The sequence below is a fragment of the Equus asinus genome, chromosome 15 (genome assembly GCF_041296235.1).
Source record: "Equus asinus isolate D_3611 breed Donkey chromosome 15, EquAss-T2T_v2, whole genome shotgun sequence".
Lineage (NCBI taxonomy): Eukaryota > Metazoa > Chordata > Mammalia > Perissodactyla > Equidae > Equus > Equus asinus.
The window spans coordinates 35,201,587-35,222,696 of record NC_091804.1 but is presented as its reverse complement, the minus strand read 5'-3'; the positions used below and the strand labels follow the sequence as shown (position 1 = coordinate 35,222,696).

The 21,110-nt window shown below is 42.0% G+C and overlaps 1 protein-coding gene across 4 annotated transcripts; it reads right to left on the bottom strand.

Annotated features, from left to right (window-relative positions):
- Nucleotides 1-54: 54 nt before the first annotated feature.
- On the bottom strand, nt 55-21,073 carry YWHAB (tyrosine 3-monooxygenase/tryptophan 5-monooxygenase activation protein beta). 4 transcript variants are annotated; one of them, XM_070485991.1, is made up of 8 exons: nt 15,406-15,592; nt 14,667-14,790; nt 14,483-14,581; nt 7,347-7,649; nt 5,033-5,156; nt 3,987-4,150; nt 2,304-2,399; nt 55-1,991 (listed from the first exon to the last, which is right to left on the bottom strand). In XM_070485991.1, exons 3-8 carry the CDS (start codon nt 14,483-14,485, stop codon nt 1,935-1,937), a joined length of 747 nt encoding a protein of 248 aa, XP_070342092.1. In that variant the 5' UTR covers nt 14,486-14,581; nt 14,667-14,790; nt 15,406-15,592; the 3' UTR covers nt 55-1,934. The 4 variants fall into 4 exon arrangements, with proteins under 4 accessions (XP_070342092.1, XP_044604117.1, XP_014715337.1 ...); XM_044748182.2 differs by lacking the exons at nt 14,483-14,581; nt 14,667-14,790; nt 15,406-15,592 and adding an exon at nt 20,756-21,073; XM_014859851.3 differs by lacking the exons at nt 14,667-14,790; nt 15,406-15,592 and having other exon boundaries at nt 14,483-14,586.
- Nucleotides 21,074-21,110: the final 37 nt, after the last annotated feature.

The following is a 21,110-nucleotide window of genomic DNA, read 5'->3' as shown; positions in this document are numbered from 1 at the left end:
TTAGCTAGTTCTGGTAACGAGAGAGATGGCGCCACACATCAATTCACAGGCAACTAACTGATAAAATTTTTTATTTCACTTTTGAATTTTTACACTTTTCCTGATTATTCCATGTAAGGTGGAACCTAGAACTGTTTAAAAGACATACACAAATCTAGTACATCAATAACTGGGGATTTTTCTTTTTTGCTATACTATTTTCACAACCACGGGTGTGCTTGCTAGGCAATATAACCATCACAGAAGCTAACGTGAGGCAGAATACTGGTAAGGAGAAATGAAGCAAGAGAGAGCTACCAGATATACACACAGGCTCGTTCCACAGTCACTACTGCATTTTCAAGCGCCAAATATTAACTGCACGTTTTTGTTCAGCTAGAAAGGAGAGAGGGATTTTTTTTGTTTTTTTCTCTTTTTTTGGTTTGTTTTAAATCAGTGCATGAATGTTTCTTTTCTCATTTCAGCAGATGGACAAACAGATGGACACTAGAGCTACGTGGAATGTTAAAGGGAGGGGGGGTACTGTGAGACTGGTAGGCCTGGCGATTCCTGACTCTCCCATTGCAGTGCTCACGCACCTTCCCTGCGTTACAGTCTTGTTTAAACATGGCTGCAAACTTGGCTGGATGAGGACACTTGGGAGATCGGGCGACAGGTACTAACAAGCATTGTCGGGGCTGGCTGCGATACAGGGAGAAGTCATGGATATTTAAAAACACGTTTTTGATCCAGATCTTGGTATGACCGAAGAGCAACAACTGTGCTGAGAACGGGAGGAAGACCGAGCTGTGGTGCTGGAAGCTCTACTCGACTCTGGGAAGTGAGGCTGCTCACCACAGTGCTCTCCAAGTTCCTCACCCCCCAGGCCCCCTATCCCTGCCCATATCGGATTAAACAGTGAACGAAAGACAAATAAAGACAGCATTCAAGAAGAAAAATGCAAGGAAGGAGGAGGACAGAAATTTAAACAGGGAAGAGAAAACCAAAGTCAACAGTCAAAAAGGACAGTGGGAAAGGTTTAGATTTCAAAATTTAAAAGCCCCGAGCTAAGAAGAACCCAAAGACTGAGCACTCCTCAAGTGAAAGGCAATCTCTGTGGAACATTATTGTTAAAGGTATTATCCAGGACAGTAAGGCCATTCCTAAGATACGTGGCTTTTTTTCTTCTTTAGCTCGTGGGACAAGGAAAACAGATGCCACTACTGAAGCACAAGCTGCAAATCATTAACATATTGCTGTAGGAGAGGGGCTTTAGTCACGTGTGTTGGATGAGCACTGGACCTTTTCATGGTGTCATAACCCAGTTATCCGCCACAAAGAATTTCAATTTCAGGCTTCGAGTTTCCTCAGAGGAAGACACTGTGGACATGTGCGACCAGGGACTTTTGAGTGGTAACAACCCCAACTGGTCAAGGGTCTATAAGCCGTGAACAACAGGCAGAATTACCGTGATTTACCATGAAACTCGAATGCCAAATGACAGCTGTCTCACTGCAAGTCCCAGCGTCACAATATAATCTCTATAACTTTCTGTACAACTTTACAATGGAACTGTATTTCAGTGACTATTGTGATATCAGATTAAACTTCCAAAAAGTTATACATAATTCAGGTCTATTTTTTCTACCAGTAAGAGTTCTGCTAAGTTACAAAACCCCATAATCACAGTGTTCAGTTTAAAAAAAATTAAACACACATAATCCTGTCAATGTTAATCAAAATCAAAACTTCAGAATGCCGTGGCATTTATGTGACCAATCTGAGTTTTAGATACAAATACCAGCTGTTTATCCCATGGACCATTTTTGCTAGGCTGAGGCTGTGAAAAATCGAAAGTCGATGTACGATTCTTTTTTTTTTTTTTTTTATCGCACAAAGGGATATATGTGGAGGGTACAGAGTGACACTGAACAGATCACGAAGCACGAAAGATATTAGTTCTCTCCTTCCCCAGCATCTCCTTCATCTCCCTGGTTTTCCGACGTCCACAGCTGTAAGAGAGAAACAGAGCTCCAATCACAGCAGGGCTGGTGAAACTGACTCAGGGAGGGGGCCCAGGTGCTATCATCTTCTCTCACTCGACTGTGAGAATTCTTCCTGTATTACTGCAGACAGTGACGACTGCAAAGGTCAAAACCTCAGCAGTCGTTTTAACCAATATAACAATTTAAAAATTTAGCTGTACTTACAGAGTACACAAGTGCCCTCGAGTCTTGGGCAACAGTGAATTATTAAGTAGGTGACCAGTGAACAGGACTACAAACCCTCCTCCATAAGCAGTCACTGAAACCCGCCGTACTTACAGTGAGATTGTCCCTAAGCAACTGCATGATCAGGGTGCTGTCTTTGTAAGACTCTTCATTCAGTGTATCCAATTCAGCAATCGCTTCATCGAATGCCTAAAACAAAGAGCCTTTAGCCAAGAAGTCACAGATTCTTTGCAGATAGCCCAATTTTTTTTTCTGCTAACAAGTGAATATCATTTCTCTTCCTGTACAGTACTTTGGGGAATCTAGGCTATTATTACATTGTTGTTTCAGCAAACATATAGTAGTGACCCTTCATCTGCAGTTTCACTCTCTGAGGTTTCAGTTACCCACAGTCAACTAGGGTCCAAAAATATTAAATGGAAAATTCCAGAAACAAACATTTCATTAAGTTTTAAATTGTGCGCCATTCTGCATAGCATGATATAATCCCATGCCATCCCACCCGGGACATGAATCATCCCTTTGTCTAGCAGATCCCACATCGTATATGCTCCCTGCCTGTTAGTCACTTAGAAACCGTCTCAGTTATCACATCAACTGTCTCGGTATCACAGTGCTCGTGTTCAAGTAATGCTTATTTTACTTAATAATGGCCCCAAAACACAAGAGCAGTGATGCCGGAAATTTGCATATGCCAAAGAGAAGCTGTAAAGTGCTTCCTTTAAGCGAAAAGGTGGAAAGTTCTTAACTTAATAAGGAAACTAAAAAAAAATTCGTATGCTGAGGTTGCTAAGATCTATGGTTAACTCTTATTACAGTATATTGTTATAACTTCTATTATCAGTTATTGTTGTTAATCTCTTACTGTGCCTAATTTATAAATTAAACTATCATAGATATGTACGTATAAGAAAAAACATAGTATCTATAAGGTTTGGTACTCTCTGTGGTTTCAGGCATCCACTGGGGGTCTTGGAACGTATCCCCCAAGGATTAGGGGGGGGACCACTGCAATGCACGTTTATAAAGCATCAATCAACAGTAACAAATTCCTAGACAAGAACTTCACTGAACCTAGCAAGTCACAGGCATTACTGTGAACCCAGCACAATCATTCTAGGCCAACTCACACAATTTTTTAATTACCAAAGACATTTCTAGTAATCTTTCTTTTTTTAAACTAAAACTCAAAAGGTCTGCATAAAAGGGATAAAGGGAGAAGAGAAATTCACACCACTAAATCTGATTCAATTATGTGATGGAACTTTGAAAATTCATTTCACACACTTTTTCCAAATTAAAAAAATTTTAAATGACAGTGTGCAAGTTGAAGACTACGGAAATATGTAGAAAAGGCAACTGTGTTACCAAAAGAAGACAGGCAGTAACTGAGTACACAAATAAAACACGGGCTGATTTCTTTTATTATAGCCACAACCTCAGATCCTGGTACAACGATGACGATTTATAACAGAGGCCCACAGCCCACAGCTTGACAAGAAACAAAAAACTACCTTCACTCTGAATTTTCTACAACCACCCCCCAAAAACAGCAGTCAACAAAAACAAAACAAAAACCAGCAGGAGGTGTTAGAAGAAATAAAAAAGTAATAGGTCTGTATTTATTTCATAAAAGATATACTCCTACCCCAGAAAATCTTCAAAAAAATCCAAGACAATGAGTTATGCTCAGGTTAAAAAAAAAAGGGGGGGGGATTATTATAAAGAACAAGAACTGTTTTACTCTGATCAGAAAACCAGAAAGGCCTTTCTCACCGTTTTCGCCAGGCTGCAAGCCTTTTCAGGAGAGTTTAGAATCTCATAGTAAAAGACCGAGAAATTGAGTGCCAGGCCGAGTCGAATCGGGTGTGTGGGCTGCATTTCTTTCTTACTAATTTCAAACGCTTCCTGGTAAGCCTGCTGGGAGTTCGACACAGTGGCTATAAAAAAGATAAAAAATATTAAAGGTTGGGTTCTTTCATAGGTTGCATCATACGCTGGATCTACCACCAAATTATTTTATCAAACTGGGCTGGAACAAATGACCTATCAAATGAAGGGTTAGTGTCTCCACCATTTGATTAACAATCAATGTTTATTCTAAGCCAAGTACTGTATTAAATACTCTCAGGGAAAACAAAGACAATTATGACAAAGTCTACTAAAGCAGTTAAGAAATACCCTTTAAGAAGCTAGAAGTGGAAAACAATATGTTCTAATGGAAAGATCATGGACTTTAGAGTCAACACACCCACATGTGAATTCCCAACTCTTATTCATTAGGTGTGTGGCCTGGAGTGAGTGAAAACCTCCGTGAGCCTTGGTTTCCTGATCAGAAAAATGGGCATACTCCCACCTAAACTCAGAGGGTTGTAGGAGGGATAAATGAAGAGTCTAAAATACTTGGCACATAGTAAGCACTTAGTAAAGCACAGCTATAATTATCACCCTCACAATAACACAGGAATGTGATAAAACAAATGCATCACTATTTACTATGGTGGTTTCCGGCTATCAAACATTTTAAAGGTTCACCTCTAAAAAGAGAGGTACCAAATAGTCCTCAACATAAAGATCCCTTTACATAGACTACCACATGAGACTTATAAGGCCCTCCATATTTGCCCCTTAGGTACATTTCAATGTGTCACCCCCACAACCTTGTTTATCACAGACCAACACACTGCTGCAGTCCTTCACATTCTGAGTACTGTGATGTTGACATCTATGGTGAACAAAGCAAAAACTCTTAAAATTATTATGAAGGAAGGCTGGGTACACTACTGGGCAAATTTCTTTAAAGAAAAAAAAAAGTTACTTACTTTGTTTATTGTCTCCAGATGCCACCTCAGAAAGATATCTAAAGTAATCTCCTTTCATTTTCAAGTAGAACACCTTACTTTCTGGTTGTGTAGCATTGGGAATAAGATATTTGTCCAACAGCTCCTAAAAAATTATTCACACTCTGTTAAGAATCTGGAAATATTAAATATTTAGTTAAACTATGTTTGAGATTCAAGATATACACTAGCACTTCTAAATAATTTTTTTGAAGACTTAAAAAAACATTTTTCATCCAAAGCTTTTAAATGTTTTTTTAGCCCAGGTCCTAACAGCAGATGTCTGTATTCCTCTGTTAAAATAACAATCACTTTGACCATCCATAAGGGGTTGATTAAAATATAGTTATACAATAAAATGCTACGTAGGCCTTAAAAATGACGATGCAGAACTACACTGACAACTCGGAAAGGTTCTCAAAAGAAGGCTGGGTGGAAAAAAAAAGCAGATTATAAATACCACATGAATCCTACTTTAATGTTGAAATATCTATGTGTACACCCACACAAATATGTAAGGGAAAAGTCTGGAAGGATATTTATCAATATGTTGATAATGGTTCTCTGGGTGATAGGATTACAAGTCATTTTTACTTTCTTATTTATATTCTTCCGCCTTGTCCCTTTTTTTTTTTAAAACAATGAACTTATATTACTTCTGTAATTAGAGAAAAAAAAATCTTTCCATTTGGGGAGGAAAAAGGTGATAATAGAGCAAAACTGCCAACAACTAGGCTTAGAGTCAATCAGACCTGGGTGGAAATCCCTCCTCTGCCTCTTACTATCTGTGTGACCCTGGACAGATGACCTCATCACCCTGGGCCTCGGGTTCCTCAGCTAACAATGGGGAAGTTAACAGCCATCTCCTGGGGTAATTATGAGGATAAGTGAGCTACTGTACATAAAGCGCTTAACACGTTGCCTGGCACGCAGTAAGCACTCAAAAAGTAGCTAATACTATTATTAACAATAAATTCCTTTAAACATTTATGCTTACAACAAAAGCAGTTCTGAAGGAGTCCAAGCTTCGTATACAGAGCAATATTTTCGAAGAGTTGTTTTAGAATGTGGCATCCTGAAAAACTGGTTAAGAGGCAGTAAGTACCACGCTTCTCTTCACATTCTTTCAGATGCTCTTAAAAGCTGGTCTACATTTTCAGGAATTATGGAACTTTCTTGCCCTTGGGATGCATGCCATACTTCATCTGAATACCAGATGTACCTAACATTCAGGAATTAGTGCATCATTAACAAACCCCCAAATTACCAACAGGCAACAAATTTAGCCATGACACTCTTACACCATCAATCTAACAAAAAGAGCAGCTCAATGCAAACGCTTAGCTATGAGGGGATTTAATCAACCCAAGTGAGCAGAGGCAAGGGGCAGGAGTCATTTTAATGTTCTTTGCAGACAGACAGCGTGTAATTCCTCATGGATTAGGCATGAGGAGTACTGCCTGACGGCTGACAAGCTTTGTACTGGTTTTCAAAAGAAAGGTGTCATGGGCAGTAATTCGGAGAGGCAGCCAGCAGGGGAGGAAGCAGATCCCCAAGTGTGAATTCCTTTTCCCTTCAAAGCAGCCCTCACCGTTCATTTTTACCTGATTTCACCTGGAAGAAAAAGAAAGTTCCCAGTGGGCTCAGGATGTGAGGGAAAGACAATATGATCATGATTGCTCTAGGATACGCACCCCTCCCATCCAACCTCAGGCCGTGGCCGGAGCGCAGGCAGTTAGGAATCCATCATCCAGCTACGGCTTATGGAAACACAGGGGAGGAGGCTCCCATGCCACCTTGGACTGGGCTTTGGACTGCAGGCCCCAAGTGACCGCCGCAGCTAACTTTCAGACTAAAACAGAACTGTACACTGTGCAGGCCCTAACTGGGGGAGGCTGAAAGGCAGCCCGGCTTTTTGCTCCTGTCTCCCTAATGGAGATGACATCATCACTCAGCATAATACACAGAACAGCCTCCCTGTGGCTGCATCTACCTAAAATCCTGCCTATCTGGCCTCAATTTCTAAAGAAAAGGAGGAATGTTGACTAAATGTTCCCGTTTTTCACAGGTCTTTTTGAAGAGAGAGGAAAATACCCCATAAGTGATGAGCAACCTCTGATCAAGTAAGAGGTGAGAAAAATCACACCATATGCTTAAAAATTAGTTGCAAATGGTTTGCAGCTTTCCACTATATTCAGACACTTTTCTCTCATAAGCTGTTTGAGAGTTTGCATCTGTACATTAAATTAATACTACTGAGAAATCATTGTCTAAAACAGAAAGCCTGGCCTCTTACCAGAACATCATTGCAGATATCCTGCAGTTCCGCCTCTATCTTCTCGCGGTACTCCCTGCCCATCTGCTGCTTCTTCTCGTTCCTCTCCGTTTTCTGTTCGATGCTGGAGATGACACGCCAGGAAGAACGGCGGGCACCCACCACATTCTTGTAGGCCACGGAGAGCAGATTTCTCTCTTCGTTGGAGAGCTCGTGCCCCTGTTCCGTGACTGCCTTCATGGCAGCAGCCATGTCATCATAGCGCTCGGCCTGCTCGGCGAGTTTGGCTTTCTGTACCAGCTCACTTTTATCCATGGTCATTCCCTAGAACAAGAGCAGGAGAAAAAGAAAAAGAAAGCAAATGTCAGGCTTCAGGCCCAGGAAATGCAGGTGTGAATCTTCTTCCAAGCCATTGGGAAAGAAACAGACCTCAATGTGAAACATCTACTTTCAAATGCCCTCAACAATACTGACCTCGAGCTCCTATAGGGTTAGGTGCTTTGCTAAGGTCTTTTCATTATTTTGGTCAATTAATTTTCCAAACAGTTCTACAGGGTAGATAGATTCACAACAATCCCCCCCCACTACGTTTTTTTTGGGAGGAAGATTAGCCCTGAGCTAACATCTGCCGCCAATCCTCTTCTTTTTGCTGAGGAAGATTGGCCCTGAGCTAACATCTGTGTCCATCTTTCTTTACTTTATATGTGGTCCGCCTGCCACAGCATGGTTTGATAAGCGGAGCATGGGTCTGTGCCTGGGATGTGAACTGGCAAACCCCGGGCCACCGAAGCGGAGCGTGAGAACTCAACTCAACTGCTACACCACCTGGCTGACCCTGCTTCCCCTTTTTTGAGGTGAAGATATGGAGGTTCAGAGAAGGCAAGTGATGTACCCAGGGCAACACTGCTAGAAGATGGGGAGAGCAAGAACTCAAACTCAAGTCCCTCTGTCTCTAGAGCTTCTGTTTTCTTCCACTTTCCTAATCTGCCCCCTCAACACAGACAGACTGCTTAGCAACTATTTCTTTAGGAGCTTATGCTAAATATATGTCCTTTACTTGTTTCAAGAATTATCTGGTTTTGACCAAATGTTTTTTTCCCATAGCATAGCGAAAAACACCTTAAGCGTGATAATTGCTTCAATCAATCTTAAAGCAAAAGATATGACTTTAAATGTTGTATTTGGCAGTGCCCATCAAGCAGGAGGTACCTAAAAAATGGGAGCCATTTTTCTCCTATCTTTTGCAATTTGCTAACTTTGTTACAAGGACACACTGTAGACAGAGCACAAACGAAGGGGAGGCAGATGTGGCTCTCTCTAGCACCAGCTCTGCTACTTAGAAGTGGTATGACCTTGGTCATATTGCTTAACCTCTAAGAGCATCCGTTTCCTTACTGGAGAAAAGAACACTATAACTCTCCATGGGGCCGCTGTGAGGAACAAAGGACTCAATCTATGTGAAGGCGCTTTGAAAAGTTTAGTACAGACAAAAGTCAGGCACTAATTGCGTACATGGTAAAAGCTGCCGAGATATAAGCATATTCAACAAGATGCACAGCAACAGAATTTCAAACCATAATGGAGTTCATGTGAAAGTTTTTCTGAAGTAGACAAAAATCTTAGTGACTTCAGTTTATCACTTTATCAAACCCTTTATACACCGATTAATGAACAGAATACCTCTAAATTATTCACCTCACTTTACTCAATTCCCTACTACGATAATCATCACTTATAGAAAGTGCAGTAATTTTTGGATAACATGTAGCTAAAAAATTATTAACCGATAAGAGTTAGTTTTATGTGCTGTTAGCTTAAATTTCAATATATCCATCTGTGCCACAGTGTACAACCTCACTAATATCTTAAGGCATAAAAAGATAATAGTACTTTAGACAGTAGTAGGAATATCAGTATTTTTAAAACAAATTTTTTCATTACTATATAATGGTATCACAATTTTAGACTCTGAAAATGATTAATCATCTTAAAAGAGCAAAGGAGGTATAACCCCTACTCACAAAATGGTTTTACCTCAAAAGTCATTTTTGTATTTTCAAGGGAGAAATTCTACAGACAGGGCCCTATCACATAAAAATGTTTTATTAAATGGAGCACAATGATAAGCCACACCCCAAATCTAGACAATTCAGAAAAGAGCTGGTTCTCTAGCGCGGAACTACCATTTTTCTTCCTACTGAATACTATCTGAATCATATTCAAAGCTATGTCCTATATAAGGCTCGCTAATTCTAAGCTTACACTCGTGAAACAAGTCTCACCTTGGTCTGTCTGACATCTTCACCCACATCACTAGGATGAGACCATAAGAGAGATGATAATCCTCATGCAATATTCCATTTGCTCTTCTACATTTCCCAGCAAACCCCTTCTCTTAGGAGGAGACACATGGTTAGTTCTTGAAACTGAAAAGCCTATGTGTGGTTCACCAGGCTCCCTTCTCCTACAGCAACCACCTAGAAAGCCATGTGTTCTACATGGTGCTGCCACAAAACAGCAGGGTTTCTGTAGCCTGAGTCCCAGAGCGACTGTGTACTGCAGAGAATCCTACAGATCTGCATTGGACACGTGATGCGAAAAATACACTAACTTTTGTCGGGTTAAGCCACTGACATGTTGGGACTGTTCGTTACCACAACAGAACCCAGCCTACTCTAAGACAAGTACATCAAAAATACACTACTCATCATCTTAAAATTACATGCTCTCGTAGTATATCTAACTTTCTTGACCATAAACTCTTTCAGATCAGGACACAATCTCCATCATTAAGTAACTCGACTTCATTGTTCCTAAAAGTGAGAAGCAGAGAAAAGCCAAGTTTCAATGAAGACACAAATTTTCCAGTCTGCAGACTAATTCAAAGCTGGCAGTCAGTTAGTGGCCCACTTCAAAGTTCATAAAACAGCACCTGTTCAAGTCTACTTAGGAAAGATTCCAATTAATAAAGGACTGGCCAAAAGCCAATTCAGAGCTAAGCCATCTCACGCAGTATTGTAAGTAATAGAGAAACACAAAGGCTCAGCACGGCTAAAGGATGCCATGAAACTCTGTGGCCCTACTAGACTCCTCAATTACGCCCCCCACCCCCACTTCTTCTCCCCTTTCCAAACATTAAAAGTTACATCATACCTCTCCGAAGAATCCTGACTACTCCTTGGGACCTCCCAAATGGACACACCCTATTTCTCAAAATAAAATGTGGCCTTTCTGGTTTGGGTCCAACTATTTCAAGCTTCTTTGAGATCACCGCAGGAGCTCCTGGAGACTGAGAACTATCGTGATGTGGTAAGACTGAATGCATGCCTTAAAACATGCATCCATCTGTTTAAAAAATTTTAATTACACACACAGAAACAACTTACAACAAACAAAATCCATGGCCGAATGTCCTGATGCCTACTGCTTATGTAACTTCTGACTTATATAACACGGATTTTGAAGCAGTGAGACCAATTTCAACAGGAAGTGGGTTACACAACACCCAGCAGTTTGGAAGAAGGCAGCAGACAAGGGAGAAATGAAATTGTGCCTATTTCTACTTCTAGACTAAACCTCCATCCATAGCCTCTCCCCAGTCCCACTGCTGTCAGTCTCTCATTGTCTTTAGCCCCCTTCATGTCTTTGCTACCAGACCCATTCTCAAAACTCTAATCAAGTCACTTCCTGCTCAAAATTCTATGAAGTTCCCTACTACCAAGAGTAGAGTCAGATTTCCTCCTGTGTCAGGGAAGGCCTTCCAACCTATCTTTCCAGACTTTTCCCAATGCATGCCTTCCACGCGGTATGCGCTTCTGCCAAAACAGCCTTAAATACAAAGTGTGCTTTTCTGGCTCCCTGTCTGTGCTCACCAAGCCACTCCCTCTGCCTGCAATGTCAATGTCCTTTCCCAGCTACCTGCATACAGAATTCTTCAGAGCACAACTCAGATGCCATCCCCCCATGAAGCCTCTGTTAAGTTGCTAAGCCTGAGCTGTCTAATGTGAAAGCCACTAGCAGCATGTAGAAATCGTAATATTTTGGATATAAGGAGTTAAATTTTTTAAATTACTAAAATTAACTTCACTTTTTTTTTCTAATTCTTAAATGTAGCTACAGAAAATTTTAAATTACATGTGGATCACATTCTATTGCTATTGGACAGCACTGCTCTAAGCTGAAAATATTCTCACAAGCATTTCATCTATACCTCTCAATTTCTAATCACATTTCTTCAGTGCTAAAATTCTTGGACATAACCCTTAAGTCCCTGACTACACCAATACTACTTTAGGGCATGTCCCCCAGCACCCTGCACACCACTGATATGAACAAACATCTGCTGAACAAACAGACCCCCAAACCAAAGAACAATAAGACTGCGAATTTGCTAGAGTTCTCTCTTCTCAAATAATTCAAAGCACCTATTCTTCACAAGCACATTAAATCCTCATTACATCTGGACCTCGTTCCTTTTCCTTCTGCACCCTACTTCAGAACTACTCTCAATCATGCCTTCTCCTTTCCTAACTTTCAATGACTCTCTTTTGGCTACTCCATCAAATCTAAACTCTACCATGCTTTCAAAGTTCTTCATAATTTGGCTCCTCCATACCTGTAAGGCTTTCTCATCCACTATTCTCCAACAAGTATCCTTCTCCCAGACGGGACATCACCGAATACCCTATAAATGCCTTGGTCAAACATGCCTGAAATTGCTTCTGTAATTCCCATCATCTAGAATGCTCTATTTATGCCCCACCTATGCAAACTCTATCCATCCATCTAGAGCTAGAAAGCCTTCCCTGTTGAGCCCAGCCCCCACTGATCGACCCTGCCTACGAACCCAAATACACTTGGAGCCTATTACACAACACAGGGCTTCTCTACGCCTATGTTCTATATGTTCTGTACCATTTACTGTACCATTTCAGTACTGTACCATTTACAAAGTTTCACCCATGTACATCCTCACAGGAAAGCTTCACATTTGCTTCTCATTTAATGCCTAAAACTGCCAGGCACAAAACTAATACTCAAACAGAGGTGCTGTGAAGATGAGGGGCAGGGAATTAAAGAACAGGAAATGTGGAAATCTTTCTTTAAAAATACGTAGTGCAAAACAATTTGAAGTACTATTATTTCTCTCACAATCCCTACACATCACTGTTTTAGCCCACAAAATGTGAGCTTGGATTTTTTTAATATACAACCCGTGAGAAGGAAAAGAAGTCTAGATTAATCTTGTCCAGGAAGCGAATATGTTATAATGTCAACACTCCTAGATAAGACTCCACCCTCAAGGTTCTCAAAATGGACACACACATAAATATTCATTAGTTTCTAACTGAATTTTCTAGAGATGCCAAGTAGTGATGGTTTATAATCAGGACCTACTTTTCTTCTGAGATTTTGAACCAAGGTCCTACCAAGAAAAACATCAGTAAGAGAGACTTTATTTACCTCCTAAAAAGCCTTAAAAGACTGCCGTCTCATCACCAGGCCTAGCATTAACAGCACAGAGTCAAGATACCAGAGCAGACAAGTTTATCAGAGGCCTCAAGAGGTCTAACCCTGCAGTGGGCAAAGAGATTCCCTTGTGCTGGGCACAGCTCAGGAAGACACCAACAGACTTCAGAACAGTTCTCAGGCACAGCCACATGATGACGATGGCTCTGGATCTGTTCTTAGTCACTAGATGCAGCAAGTCAGAGGACTGCATTTACTGATTAAATCAGCAACTGCTTAGTGAAAAAATGGAAACAATCCAGACATACAACAGGGGAGTGGTTAAAAAGAGAGACAGACAGTACAAAATTGCATGGCCATCAAAAGAAGGGATTTAATGTCACAGATTTGTTAAAGAAATAATGGGGGACGGAGGAAAAGATGCACAACAGTATTTCATTTTTGTAAAATATCCGTCAAAGAATATTATGAAGAATAATTCTAAAGGTGTCCATAAAACAACAGGGTTTCCTTCAAATAAATGAAACCCTAAATCAGACAGTAAATGCTCAAACAAGAGTATCTATGAACCAGCCCAGCCCCTCTACCACAATTCTTTGCCTAAGAGGTATTTTTTCCAGCCAGGGCAGAATACTGAGAGGTCACTTCCCAGTGGCAGAAGCAGACATCCAAGGATAAAAAGGAAAAAATAAAAATAAAAACAAATATCCATTGCTAATCCACAGTTTTTTTTAAAAAAGCATTGCAAAGGAAGAGTTGAAAATGACAGCTGTAGCCTTCTGAAGTATTAACTTTCAGCTATGTTTTGATTTCAAGGAAAAGAACATGCTCAATTCTAAAATACTGAACTTTTGAGTTTAATAATTTGTTAGAAATTTAAAACATGATAACTCCATTATCACGTACCCAGATGAGTGAAGCTCTAATATGAAACATGCATGAGTGGGATCTGTTCTTAGGAAAGCCCTACATACAACAAATCTGGGCTGCTAAAGAGAAATTAGGTGATTCTTAAAACAACCTCTCTGACTCTCAGTTTCCTCAAATGTTAAAAGGAGACCTTAACAGCTATGAAATAAGTTGATGTAAATAAAATGCCTAGATTGACAGTGCTGATCAGAGTAAAGCCTCAATAGGCAAATATTCTTACTCTTAAACCACTGCACAAAAACATAATGTATATAATCCAATGTGTGCTGCATAACTGCAAATGAAAAAACTACCAGTCTTTCCAAGAACTCTTGATTATTCACTGAGGGGAGTTCAAAAGAAATACAAGTAGAATAGTGTGATGCTCCCCTCAGAGAGCTTACACTCCCATGGCTAGAGCATGAGAAGACAGCACATATTTAAAGGTTACAAAGCTTCCTTGGAGAAGCAACCAGCTAGAATCAGAGGGAACAGGTTTAAAGAGGCTGGGTCCTGACTGGATTTACGGGTTGGTGGGGTTCTGCATAGGAAAGAAAAAGGGAACTCCAGGTAGGGACTGGAAACATGGATGGATGACTGAAGTGCATGTGTGTTTTTCTAGATGAAACAGATTTCAAAGGCCAAGGGAGATAAAGAAATGAGAACAGTTATCAACCTGGAATGAGGAAACTAACAGGAGCATCTTAAAAATCAAGGCTCAAAAGTTTCCATGGGGTAAGGAATTGACAGTAAATTCTGAATAGCATTTAGAAAGGTACCATTCCAGATGGAGCAGCTGCAGCACCATGAAGTCAAAGTTCCAGTTCTAGAGTCACTCTGCCAAAGGAAAAACAGATGCCAAGCTCCTGCAGAAGAGACTGAGAAAGTCTGTTAGTCCAGGTGGTTAGTGGGCGTCACCCAGAAAAAGTTAAGTACTCCTGGCTCTTAAAGAAAACTACTCACTGAAAAACACCCACTCCAGAAATGTCTGTGCACCATTCTACACACAAAATTCAGAGGCCGGTAATAAATTTAACTCCATTCAAACACTTGCAGGCTCTTTGTTCGAAAATGAAACACAGCCTGTCTGAAATACAAAGTCATTAGCAGTTATGTGCAGAGATCATGGAACTGTGGGGGAAACTGCACTTCTATTCCAAAATTCCTTCCCTCTTCCCTATCAGTTGTTGAATATCATTGCTAATTATGTCCTGTTAGCCAAAATTAAACCTAAAACAATGGAGGTGTCAAGTGATACGCCCAAGGTCACACAATGTGCATCAACAGAAGATATGACAATAAATCGATCTCTTGGCTTTAAGTGATCAATCCAAAAAGACAACATGCTAATTCTCATCCATAAAGACAGCCCAACTGGTCGATCTTGTGAATAGGGTTCAAAGGCTTTCGGCCCACCAACATAATGGAAGTGACCCAGTCCAATTCACCAGTACCACACACCAACTCCACAGGTTACCTGACCTCTGAGAGTCTGTTTGCTCTGAGGGTCTGTTTTCTCATGCATAAAATAGACAAATCTACTTAGGAGGGTTCTTGAAAGGAGTAATTAATTCATGATGCAAAACATTTAGCAGTCTCTGCACACTGTAAGCACTCAAACGGCAGCCACAGTATATTCCACACAAAAGTCTAACAAAAAGGGCCAGCCCTGATAGTCTAGTGGTTAAGGTTTGGCACTCACACCACTTCAGTGGCCTGGGTTCAGCTCCCGGGTGCAGAACCACACCTCTCCTCTGTCAGGTGACACACTGTGGCAGCAGCTCACACAGAAGAACTAAAGGACTTACAACTAGGATCTACAACCGTGTACTGGGGGGCTTTGGGGGGAAAAAGGAAGACAGGCAACAGATGTCAGCTCAGGGCGAATCCTTCCCTACAAAAAAAACAAAAACAAAGAAAGATACATCCTAAGATGATACTTTAAAAAAGTCTAATAAACAAATGGTCAGCAGTGAAGGGACACTTACTACACACCTCATTTCTTTTAAACCCAGGCGGCTCTGTTTAAAGACTTTTTTAAAAAGGCACATGTTAACTTAATATGCCTATCTCTAAGATAGCACTCACCACAGTTCACTGAAAATGTCTTTTCTGGCTCCCACACTGAACTGAGCTTCAGGTAGGAACCCAGATTTGTATCTTTGGGCACCCAACGTGTAGCACAACACCTGCCACACTGAATAGCAAACTGATCAATTGATGCACTTTTAAAGGAAGTGAACAAGGCTGCTTTCCCTATGTGGACAGACGTAAGCAGACTACATCTAACCTATAAAATAGACAATATTTACACTCTGCCATAGACTACTTTTTGAAAAGAGCCATCTCAGCTCATCAGGACACAAAGTTACACGTTTTGACTAATGTTTCTCAGCTACTAATTGTTATATTTATAGATTGAAACTGAGCTTCAACGAGCCCTTAGAATACTTTTCATCCATCTCCTCTATTCAAAAGTCCAATCAGTTAGCTATACAAAAAGCTATACCTGCTAATTGGTTTAGTAAATAAGAGCAACCAAAAAATCCATCAATTATGGTCTGCCTAAATGTGCAAAGCACTTAGGGGTTTATAACTACTCATTTAATCCTCAGAATCCTATGAGGTAGGTGTCATTGTCCCCTTTCACAGATGCCAAGAGTAACTTGCCAAAGGTCACAGCTGCGTCTAGTACATGCTCCTTCCTCTGTACAGCACTATCTCCTAAAGATCAATTATGATCCTCAATGCTTACTCAAGGAAAAGCTGGAATAGACAATTTTTCAAAGAACCATACAAAGTCATTACAGTGAGGTTTGAGAATTGGCCTTAATTTATCTAGCTTTAAAAATCAAAATCAAATTAAGCAGTTAAAAACAGCATATGCCAAAAGCTCACCAGACTGTCAAACAAGCTTTACGGAAAGGTTTGCAGGCACACGGTACCAATGGCCAGGGCTCACACCTACTTTATTGTTGCCTCCAATCTCCGTCCTGGTCAAGGCCATTCAGAAATAACTTTCATTGTTGGGTTTCATAGGGAAAACAATGAAATCAACTAACCAATACAGGAAAAAACTTACATAACAGAGGTTTGGCCAGATTTAAAGAAGTCATCTCACTAACCTACGGCTTGCTGGGAATGACTTGTTCTCGACGCCACCAATCAATTGCATCTCATTTTAAGTATTAGAAACATGTAACTGTGCCTATAGCAGAAGATCTTTTAGCAGAGAAAGCAGTAAGACAACCGGCTTTTAGCATACACATCACAAAATGGGAAGTACTTTAGTCTATTTTTTGCTCCCTTAGAAAAATTCCCTCCAAATCCAGCTCTGACTGTTAGTTTCTCCACCATGACGTGTAGGTCACTACTAGGATCATATTCGTGTAGAGACCAAGATGGTTCTAAAGGTTAACAGTTGCCATTATACAACTAATTTCTTGCCCCTTAGCTACAGTGAACTGCCACCTCCCCCTAGAAAAACGTATGAATGCAGGAACTTAAAGTTCTTTCCAAGTAAATTTTAGTTCATTCTCTAAAGGTACCCTCATTTAAAGGAAAATTGCTTAGTTTGATGGTACTGAAAGAGCATGGAGCATAAGAGGACGTTATAATTTAGAATTTTCTCTCTACTTACGTAGATATATTCTCTCATCTCCTCCTCCCCAACAAAATATGGAAAATTTAAAAATCTACAGAAAAAACAGTTTCGTAATAATTAATGATAGCAGTCTTGACCAAATTCTATTAGATGAAGAATTTAGAATTGGATAAATCAGTGTGCCACAAAGTAACTGATGAACCTTCTCCCTAGTATGAAGAAAATACTAGAAAATCTGGGTTCTTCACAAGCTTGCTTCCTGACGTGAACCAGCAGTATCATCCCTAAAGGCCAGAATGAATATATTCCCCTCCATAAATGTCACTATATCCATTTTCAAAAATAGCTAAAATTCCTGTTCAAATACATTTACTAAGATACATGCAAAGAAAAATGACGGACTAAATGCGCTCACAAGAAAGACAGCCTTGTATTGTTCCACCAGGAGTAGAAATCATTAGCGCCAGACTGCCTAGGTCGGATTCCTGGCTCTAGCACTTATCTTGTGCCGTGTGAGTGTGTGAGTGTGTGTGAGTGTGTGTGTGTGCGTGTGTGTGTGTGTATGCCCCTAGGATAATCAGTTAACTTCTCTGTGCCTCAGTTTCCTCATCTGTAAAACAGGGCTAACAGCACTTACCTAGCATTGGTTTTCATGCAGCTTTAGTTAATATGTGTAAAGTGCTGAGAACAAAGCTTAGCACATAACAGGCAATGTAAGTGGGAGCTATTATTATTATAGACTAATTGTTTGATGCTACCTCATCAGTTGGTGAACAAACCACAAATGAATGGACTTTCTCTGTGTCTATGCTACAGAGCATATATGCATGTCTAACCCATATATGTGCACATTCATGAATATGATCAAATAACATGTATTACACGCCTACTATATCCCAGATTTTAATTTTAATTATTGAGTTTGTCCCAATAACACATCAAAGACTATTACCATTTGCATTCTACAGATGAGAAATTGTACTCAGAAAGACTGGAGATGATACACACAAAATAAAATTCTATCATAGGGGGCTGGCCCCATGGCCGAGTAGTTAAGTTCACGTGCTCCGCTTCGGCAGCCCAGGGTTTCGCAGGTTCGGATCATAGGCGTGGACATGGCACGGCTCATTAGGCCATGCTGAGGCAGCGTCCCACATGCCACAACTAGAAGGACCCACAACTAAAATATACAACTATGTACTGGGGGAATTTGGAGAGAAAAAGCAGAAAAAAAAAAACAAGATTGGCAACGGTTGTTAGATCAGGTGCCAATCTTCAAAAAAAAAATTATAATATTATTTTTTGAAAGCAACATGTATACAAAGTAGGGTTGGGTCTCATCAAAATGCAACTAGAGAACAAAAGAAAGCCATTAATAGTGAACTCTGTGATCAAAAAACAAAACCAAAAGCTTAAATTTAACAACTGACAGTTTGTAAAAAGGCCTCATGACAATTGTGGAGAGAGAAACCCAGAACCAGAGATTAAGCAGCACGCTGAAGACCACACAGCTAGAAAATGCTGCAGGTAAGACCTGAATCAAATTTATCTGACTCCAGGCCCAGTGCTCTTTCTGCTTCTATATCCACAGCCAAAAGGGCAAAATGCACTTTTTGCAGTGGCCCAAATCTCTGGAGACTCTGCCTCAGGAACTAGCATCATGGGAATTTGCTCAGCCCGGTTTTATGGAGGCTGCCTCCCTGATCCATAGAGCTCCAATTCTAAAATGGCTTCAACGTAACACAAGCACTGCATGATGGGAAACGCACAGAAGATTATAGGGTAGGAGCCATACTCCAGAGGCTGACAGTCCATAAATATGTGCTACTGATGAATGAGGATATCCAATCTGAAAACCAGGTGAGTGATCCAGGCCAAATCACCTCACTTCTCACAAAGACTTCATCTGTGAGATGGGTGAATGGTTCCTCATCTCATAGACAGGAGAGGCTACGAAAATAATTCAGCAGTTGCTACTGGATTACTAGCCTTCCATTTTGAAAACCGCAGTAAAATTCTAACTTGGGTCCAATAAAATTGACAGTTTTACCCTCAACATCCTGTGTGATGTTAAAGACACAGATCCAAGAAAAATGAGGGCTCAGATAACTAAGATACAGTTCTAAATACAAAATGGGGTGCACTGGAAGCAGTCAAGAAGAAAATCACTAAGAACTAACTAATATCTATACATATCAATTTCTAACTGGAAAATGCAAAAAGCTGAGTAGCCACGTGTCCAGTGCTATAAATTGCATATGTGTGTGGTTTCATGTGAACAAATGAGATGGAGTGAGAAATGCAGACAATTTTCATATTCTTTTAAGTGCTTCATCTTTCTGTTTTGGCTCCTGCGGCCGCCTGATTTTATACGTTCATAACATCATCTTGCCAAATTCCATCTCCCACACAGGGCAAGTAAAATCAGAGCCTGATGCTATCTAGCCTTAGCAAAGAGAAAAGCAGTGAAGTCAAGGACAAGAGACGTGCATTTTTACAAAAGGCTGGCAAACTATCTTATCAATACTGCCGCCTTTGAAAATCCCATTACATGCCAGTTCTCCATTTGCAAAAGACAAAGATGTACTCATCTTCTGAAGAAAAGGGGCCCAGATCACTCCCACCCCCTTCCCCATCACCAGGGAGGCCACTAGGCAAATTTCAGTTCTAAAAATGTACTAACACACTGTATGGGGGAATTTGGGGCGAGAACACAAAAGACTCTGGCTCTCAATGACGGTAAATACCGTGGGAAAATACTCCGATTCTCAGCCTCTGACATTTTTTTCCTGGGGATCCGGCCTGACTCAGTAATCGGTTCCAAGAAATCCATTAGCTTGATTCAAACCTCAACCTGTGCTTCTCAGGGGATCTCGGGTCCTGCCAGGCTCCAAAACCAGCGAACGATGATGAAATGGCTTTACTGCAAAGTGGGAAGGGGTTCTCCCAAGGTTAAACCCCTTAGCCATCTCCCGGGGGTCAAGCAGGGGCCCTGGGGCTCGAGAACTCGCCCGCATTCGGTTAAATTTCAATTTCTGGAAACCGGAAAGGCAGGAGCACGGGTCACAGGGCTGAAAAGGTGGGCTCTCGCCGCCCGAGGCGCAGGGAGGGGTCGCGCGGGGATCGAAGCTGGGTCGTGAGGGAGCGGCGGGGGCCCGCGGCCCGATGTCCCTTCCGGCCCAGAGAGGAGCCGCCGGCACCCGCCCGCCGGGCAGACGCAGGCGGCGAGGGCGGCCCGGGCCTCTCTGAGAGCGAAGGGCCCGGCCCCGGAAACAGGGAGGGGCCGCGGCGAGGCCGGGCCCGCCACAGGCGGCGGCGCGGGGCGGAGGAGGCCGCGAGCCCCTATCCAGGGGCCCACCCGCGGGGTCGCATTCGCCGCCGCCGCGGCCCGGGGGAGCTTGGGGCTGGGGCCCCAGGGGGCCCCGGGAGGCCCCCGCGCCGCACTCACCGTGGGAGGACTGCAAGGGGCGAAGACCTGGCGAGAGGAGCTCCGAGGGCGGTGACCGCTTCCTTCCCAGGCCCACTCCTCAGGCGGCGGCGGCGGCTACAGGGGCGGCGGCAGCAGCAGCTCCCGCGGCTCCGGAATCGGCGGCGGCGGTGGCGGCAGCTCCACTTCCGCTCCGGTCGCTACTTCCGCTCCGGCCCGAGCCCCGCCCCGCCCCTGCGCCGCCTCCTCATTGGGCGAGCGGAGCACGGGGTTGCCCCGGCTGCCCGAGAGGGGCGCTGGCCGAGGGAGGAGGAAGCAGAGCGGGGAGCCGAGCTGCGGCGCGCGGGGGAGGGTGGGGGTCCTGGCTAGGAGGGGG

What these genes read in the sequence shown, in the direction of transcription:
- YWHAB (XM_070485991.1), bottom strand. An exon ending in ATATCTGCAATGATGTTCTG is followed by an intron (nt 5,157 to 7,346) that starts GTAAGAGGCCAG and finishes ATAATTTTTTAG; the next exon opens with GAGCTGTTGGACAAATATCT. An exon ending in CTTGCAGCCTGGCGAAAACG is followed by an intron (nt 2,400 to 3,986) that starts GTGAGAAAGGCC and finishes TCTTTGTTTTAG; the next exon opens with GCATTCGATGAAGCGATTGC.